The following is a 6,627-nucleotide window of genomic DNA, read 5'->3' on the forward strand; positions in this document are numbered from 1 at the left end:
AGCATGGGTGCCGCCTGAAGGGGTGAGAGAGGAGGAGAGGAGAGCGGCAGTAGGGGTTGAATCGAGTCCAGAGAGTCAGTGGGCTTGTGTGCGGGCGCGGGGCCTGCATGAAGGCTTGAGATGGGGTTGTTTGGGATGGTGTTGGCCCGGCGCGCGGCGCTTCGAGGCCGCGCGAACCAGAAGCCTCCCTGCCCTGCATGGCCGACCTCGGGGTGGTTGCGCGCGCACCCCCACCCCCAAACCCCACTCGACCCCTCAGCCACCCCTTCCACGGCCGCGACAAGCGACGGCCCTTCCCCTGCCCACCAATTTCATCCCCCCTCCCCGCAGCGGCTCCAAGGGGTGGTGTCGAACTACAGCACGCTGCTGGTCAACAGCCGCAACCTCGACTTCTTCACATCCTTCTACCGGTGAGGGCGGCAGGGGGCGCGTGGGGAGCGGGAGGCAAAACGTCCCTACAGCACCCGTGGACGAAGCCTGCAGCGACTGCATGGCCTGTCACTCTAGCGCTGTCCGGACTTCGGCACGGATGCGCCTCACACACCGCCTTGTTGCTCCGCTCGCCTGCTTTTCGCGCCGTGCCGTTTGTCAAATCCCTGTCCCTCTTGGGACGTGCAATCTTGTACACAGTGTGAACCCGTCTCATTCACTCTGCCTTGGCGTAGTTTTGAACCACACTGAGCCGCAAATTGGATGCAAAGCCCCATCCTCAACCACCCCCCCACCTGCCCCCCCTACCCTCCCCCTGGCAGTTTCATCATCCAGCTGCTGCCAGCCGCGGTGGTGGCGCCCCTGTTCTTCCAGGGCAAGATCGATTTCGGCGTCATCAACCAGTCCCAGTCGGCGTTCAACCACATCCTGTCGGACGTGTCGCTCGTTGTCTACCAGTTCGAGTCCCTCGCGGGCTTCAGCGCCGTCATAGACCGCCTGGGGGAGTTTTCGGAGGTGTCAGATGTGAAGCTCCGCCACGTGTTCACGATCGAGGGGGAGAGCGGCGCGGCCGCCGCCAAGGTCGGCGAGGGGGCAGCGGTGGCGGCGGCGGCGGCAGCGGCGGCGGCGCCCGCCGGGCGGCGGACGGCGGCGTCGACGGAGGCGGCGGCGGAGGCGGGGCCGGGGGGCATCACCATCATGCACATGGGGCCGGTGGCGGGCGGGGGCGGCAAAGGGGAGCTGCTGCTGGAGCTTCGGGGGCTGTGCATCAGCACGCCTGATGGGTCGTCGAAGCTGGCGCAAGACCTGAACCTCGAGGTGTGGAGGGTTTGATTGGGGCGTGAGGGTATGGGGGTGTGTGACGGGTCAGGTGTTCGTGCGGGGGCGCGTGTGTGTGTGTGTGTGTGTGTGTGTGTGTGTCGCCGTGGTGTTCATGTGGGCGTGCGGGGGCTGTGATTGTGCAGTGGTTGCGGCAGTGGTGGTTTGGTAGTGAGTGTGGTCCCTGCAAGCAGGAAGGAGTGTTCCGAACCTCTGAGTGCCCTCTCCCAGGCGCTTCGACGCCAGCCGCAGCCCCCAACAACACATCACTTACGGGCTCCCGCCCATCCCCCGCCGCAGGTGCGGGCCGGCGAGTCGCTCCTCATCGTGGGCCCCTCTGGCGCGGGCAAGACCTCTGTGCTGCGCGCCCTCGCAGGGCTGTGGCAGGTGCGCTTCTGGGCACCCGGGGGCACCGATTCAGAGGATCCGCGGGTCACGGTTTAGGGTGCGAGGGTGCAAGGGTCAGGGTTTAGGGTCAGGGTCAGAGTCAGGGTTTAGGGTGTGGGGGTGAGAGGGTCAGAGGCCGCAAAGCGTGCAGACAGTTCTCTGGTTCCGCTTGTTGGCTTGCGATTTGCAGCTATTCTGCGCTGACGTCCCCCCCCCCTGAATGCGAATGGGTGGACTGGCCTGTTTTACCTGCATACAAGCGCTCTGGTGCATGCCACACCACCAATCGCCTCGGATTCTGCAGATTTTGCTGTCCCAAAGCAAGTTCTGAAACTTCTCCCAAATGCACCTGACTGCAGGCCGGCGGCGGCTCTGTCCTGAGCTACGGACTGCCCGGACTGGGTGACCCCGGCTGCCAGCCCGGCAGCGTGCTGTTCCTGCCCCAGAAGCCCTACATGGTGCTGGGCTCCCTGCGGGACCAGCTGCTGTACCCTACGTGGAGCGAGCGCGGCAGCAGCAGCAATGGCAACGGCAACGGCGCACCCAAGCACACGGTGAGCCGAAAGTGAATTGGCGACCGATTTGCGCGGCAACGGCGGCGTGCGATCTGTGCCGCACTAACGGTGTGCACGGGACACGCGGCCGCGAACGCACCCATTGCCGAGCGCCCATTCAATCGCTGCCCGCACTCTAAAACGACAGCTCTCAATTGCAACGCAATGTGACTGCTCATGACCATGTTGACTGCCCCCACCACGCGCTGCTACTGCGGCTGCCGCCAGGTGCCGCCCCCCGGAGAGGCTCAGATGGAGGAGGTGCTGCGGCGGGTGCAGCTTGGCTCGCTGCTGGACAGGTGCAGGGCGGCGGTGGCGGCGGCCGGCAGCAGCAGCAGCAACACCAGCGGCGGCGGCAGCGGCATCAGCAGCGGCAGCAGCAGCAGCGACGGAGGCGAGGGCAACGCCGCCGGCGGCGGCACGGGCATCAACGTCGGCGCCGGTCGCGGCAGTCCGCTGGACTGTGTCGCGGACTGGTCCCAGCTGCTGTCCCTGGGTGAGCAGCAGCGGCTGGCGTTCGCGCGGCTGCTGCTGACTGCGCCGCGGCTGGCGCTGCTGGACGAGGCCACGTCAGCCCTGGACACAGCCAACGAGGCCCTGCTGTACCAGGTGTGGGGGCTCTGCTGCAACCATCAAGCTGGGGCAGATATGCAGATACAATTTGGGTTAATACTATTTTAGGCCGGGGGTGACTGGGGTCAGGGTGAAGGCGACCAAGAAGAGCGGAGGGGTGTAGGGCGGCATAGGGTGAGATGGGAAGCGTGGGTTTTGGGGTGACGACTATCCTGGACTGTGGTGGGCGCCACAGGCAGGCTGAGGGACGCCGCCGTGCGTGATCGACCAGCCCATGCGGCCGATGCTCCCCTGCGTCGAGGCCACGATGCACGACAACCCTGGGCCGTGCGCTTGCTTGACACACTATCACTCTCATCCAGCCGTCGCGTCAGGCCTCTCTCCCACCACCCCTGGCGCCCGTCCCACCTGCAACCGCGCACATCCCCTCCCCCACCCCCAGGCGGTCCTGGCCAGCGGCACAACCCTCATCAGCGTGGGCCACCGCCCCACGTTGGTGCGCTACCACCGCCGCGTGCTGCAGCTCGGGCCCCCACAAGGGCCCACAATCGGCGCCACCTGGAGCATCAGCAGCGCGGAGGAGTTTGCAGGTGCAGCGGCGGCGGCGGCGGTTGGGGCGTGAGGGCAGCACAAGGGCTGCAGGTGTCGTATGTTTCCTGCCCTGTCTGTTGCCTCGGATGCAGGGGTGGAATCCAGCGATCGCGGCGTTCCTGCCAAGTTTAAAATGGTTGTTTTGGGGCTTGCATGCCCAGGCGTGTCGGCGTTTGCTTCGTCATCGTGTTGCATACAAGTGCCACTGCAGGACAACCACATTTTGTAAAGTGGACTTGTAGGGAGGTGGCAAAAGCACCCTGACTATTGAACCATGGTGACCAGTTGTAACACTAGTGACACAGCTTGAGCTAAGCTCGGTTGCGGTCTCGCGAGTGACCAGCAGGCGGCTACGTGCCAAGGGGCGCAAGTGCGGCCTGCAGGGCCATGCATGGCATGCAGCAGGCGCGATCTTCCAGCGCCGAGAAGCAACATGTGATATGTGATGCCAAGCCAATGGATTCTGCAGGACAGCAGCAGCAGTGCAGTCACCCGCCAGCAAGTCACGGCCACCCGCGAGGCTCCCATTCAGAGGCCTCCTCTGTGCCGCGGTCGCCGCCCTTGCCGCCCCTCGATCGGCCGCTGGAGCCGCCCCCGCGCAGCCCCAGGCCTCGCGCCGCACCCCGCGCGGGCCGCCTCAGGCCGCGGCCAGGGCCCGGTCGCCCCTGGGCCCCGCCCTCTGCCGCTGTCCGAGTGGCTCCGTCCAATCCAGGGCCGCCCGGCTGCCCCTGCCACGGCGGGTGAGGCTGGGAGGCGGCGGCGGCAGCTGCCGCCGTCTCCGCCGCCGCCGCCGCCCACTCTGCCTGCCCCTCCGCCATTTCTGGGCCGTCCCGCCCGCCGCCGCCGCCGCTGCCGCCGCCGCCGCTGCCGCCGCCGCCGATGCCGCCGCCGCCGCCGCCACCTCCATGTTCAGCATCCTGTGGCAGCGAGTCCCACCATTCCTGCGCCCGCCGCCGCCCGTGCTCCACGTTGAGCTGCTGCAGCCGCGCCCGCGCCGCGGCCAGGAACCCGTCCCACCGCGCCTCCCGTCCCGGCGCGACCGCGCCCCAGCCGTCCGCGCCGTGCAGCGCCATTGCGAGCGGCACGCGCCTGAACGCGCCGGCGGCGAGCAGCGCGCCGGCGGCGGAAGCGAAGGTGTCGAGCCAGGGGCGCGCGGGGCGGCGGCCGAGGCGGTGCATCGCCCAGCTGAGGTGGCCGAGCTGCAGGTCGGTGCATGAGGGCAGCAGCGGCTGCGAGAAGCGCTCCAGATCCGCCAGCCACTCGTCGGAGGGGAGCCCGGCCTCGAGGCACGCGACTGGGGTGTAAGGGGGTTGGAAGGGGCGCATTTGGTTTCGATGTCGTTGGGTGTCTGCGGGCCCAGGGGGGCCGGGAGCGCTCTGCGTCCGGGCTGGGCCCGGACGGCGGCGCGCCGGGTGCCAGGGGCGCATCGGGCCGGCGCAATCGCACATGCTCTGTTGCCCGCTTCTTTCCGGCTGCGGCGCGATGGCTGTGCCGACCGGCCCTGAACGCAGCGCTTCCAGCAACACCTCGCAGCAGCCGCTTCGCAGCGTCGCGACCGATCGGAAGCTCCCATTGCCGTGACTCATGCTCGTACCGCCAAGCACTGGAGGCTCACGCAAGCAAAGGACCCAGATGCTCTAGCCCCGTAATCCCGCCCCCACCTGAGTAAGCCATGACGCCAATGTCCTGCGCGTTGGCCGCTTTGAACGCCCGCCGCGCGCACTCCAGCGCGCGCGACCAGTAGCGCACCGGCGGCGCCCAGCCCATGCGCGCGAGGGACCACAGCAGGTTCGACAGCTCTTGCGGCGGGAAGCTGGGCAGGCGGTCGTAGGTGGCGGTGACAAAGGCCTCCAGCCAGACGCGGCTGGGGCGGTAGTCCAGGCGAGCCAATGAGTAGAGCCATATGGAGAGGTCCTGGGTAGCGGTTGGTGATGGGTGGGTGTTTGGTTGGAGGGGAGGGAGTCGCGAGGGAGTGGTGAGAGGTGTGGCGGGTCAGGGAGGGTCGAGTGGGGGTGGTCGGTGGGTGCGTGGAGTAGGGAGCGGGGAGGTGCGGTGGAGTAGGGTGGGGCGGCGGGCCGCGACGAAAGGGAAGAGAAGGCGAGGGGAGTAAGCGGGGAGATGAAGCCACAGAAGGGGATGAGTGCAGCAGCAGCGCTCCGAATGACCCCGCAACGCAACGCAGCGTCAGCCGGCGAGGCAGCAGCGGCAGCAGCAGCTGAGGGGCCGTCGGCGTTGAGTGAAGGGAGACGCGTGCCCCCGCGGCGCACCTGCGTCGTGGCGGCCCGCATGGCGCCGAGCGAAACGACGAAGAACCCCATCAGCCAGGCCTTGTGGGGCGCAGCCTCGAGGCCGGCCAGCGCCCAGACCGTCATCGTCAGCTCCTGCGGCGAGTGCGCCGCCATGCCGTCGCAGCCGGCGTCCAGGAATGCGTCCAGCCACGCGCGCGGCGGCGGCCGCCGCAGCCGCGCTGCCGCGTGGATGAGCATCGCGAGCTCCGCCGGCGGCGCCGCCGGCAGCAGCGGCGCGCTCGCCGCCCACAGCGCCGCCCACCACGCATCTCCTGGGTCTGCCCCCAGCCGCGCGAGGGCCCACGCCTGGTTGGCCATGCCCTGACACGTCGCCTCGGGCATGCGCGCCGCCGCCGCGGCCGAGAAGTCGGCCAGCCACCGCTCCGGCGGGCGGACGCCGAGCGTGGCCAGCGCCCAGATCGAGTTCGACAGGTGCTGCGCGGAGAGCGCCGGCAGGCGGGCCCCCAGCTCGGCGGCGCAGGGCCCTAGGGCGGGGTGGCCGCGCACGGACAGCTTCGCAAGGAGGTATACCACGTTGGTGATGCAGCGGTCGTCGAGGGCCGGCAGCAGCGCCGCCGCGCGCGCCGCGACGTCGCGCGCGATGGCGGCGGCGCTGACGCCCTCGGCTGCGTCGCTCCCTCCGTCCCCCGCTTGCCGCTGCTGCTGCTGCTGCTGCTGCTGCTGCTGCTGCTCTGTGAAGTCTCCCTCGTCCCCGCCGCCTCCCTCCCGCTGCTCCCGCCGCGCCCGCTGCCTCGGCCCCTGCCGCGGCGGGCCCGGCCGCGGCGGCGCGGCGCCGTCGAGGAGTACAAGCTGCCTGCACATGGCGCTGATGTGGAATGCGTTGGCGCCGCCCCCGTGGGAGTCCCAGAGGTCTCGCAGCTGCTGCAGTGATGAGGCCTTGAGGATCAGGGACGTGAGCAGGGGCGGGTCGATGGGGGCGGCGCCGCTGCTGCTATGGCGGCTCGCCCTGCTGCTCGGTGCAGCCG

At 69.1% G+C, this 6,627-nt stretch overlaps 2 protein-coding genes across 2 annotated transcripts; one reads left to right on the forward strand and one right to left on the reverse strand.

The window, feature by feature from the left end:
• Positions 1 to 197: 197 nt before the first annotated feature.
• Positions 198 to 3,384, forward strand: MNEG_10560 (hypothetical protein; the record flags this gene model as incomplete). Its single annotated transcript, XM_014040966.1, has 7 exons — positions 198 to 212; positions 331 to 410; positions 753 to 1,248; positions 1,549 to 1,635; positions 1,995 to 2,189; positions 2,418 to 2,798; positions 3,205 to 3,384. The coding sequence occupies 7 exons, from the start codon at positions 198 to 200 to the stop codon at positions 3,382 to 3,384; spliced, it is 1,434 nt and encodes a 477-aa protein (XP_013896420.1).
• A 472-nt stretch (positions 3,385 to 3,856) lies between these two features.
• MNEG_10561 (hypothetical protein) lies at positions 3,857 to 6,463 on the reverse strand (the record flags this gene model as incomplete). The annotated part of the gene is made up of 3 exons (XM_014040967.1): positions 3,857 to 4,647; positions 5,015 to 5,267; positions 5,621 to 6,463. 3 exons carry the CDS (start codon positions 6,461 to 6,463, stop codon positions 3,857 to 3,859), a joined length of 1,887 nt encoding a protein of 628 aa, XP_013896421.1.
• Between the last annotated feature and the right edge of the window lie 164 nt (positions 6,464 to 6,627).

This window comes from Monoraphidium neglectum (genome assembly GCF_000611645.1).
Source record: "Monoraphidium neglectum strain SAG 48.87 unplaced genomic scaffold scaffold02368, whole genome shotgun sequence".
In the NCBI taxonomy this organism is placed as follows: domain Eukaryota; kingdom Viridiplantae; phylum Chlorophyta; class Chlorophyceae; order Sphaeropleales; family Selenastraceae; genus Monoraphidium; species Monoraphidium neglectum.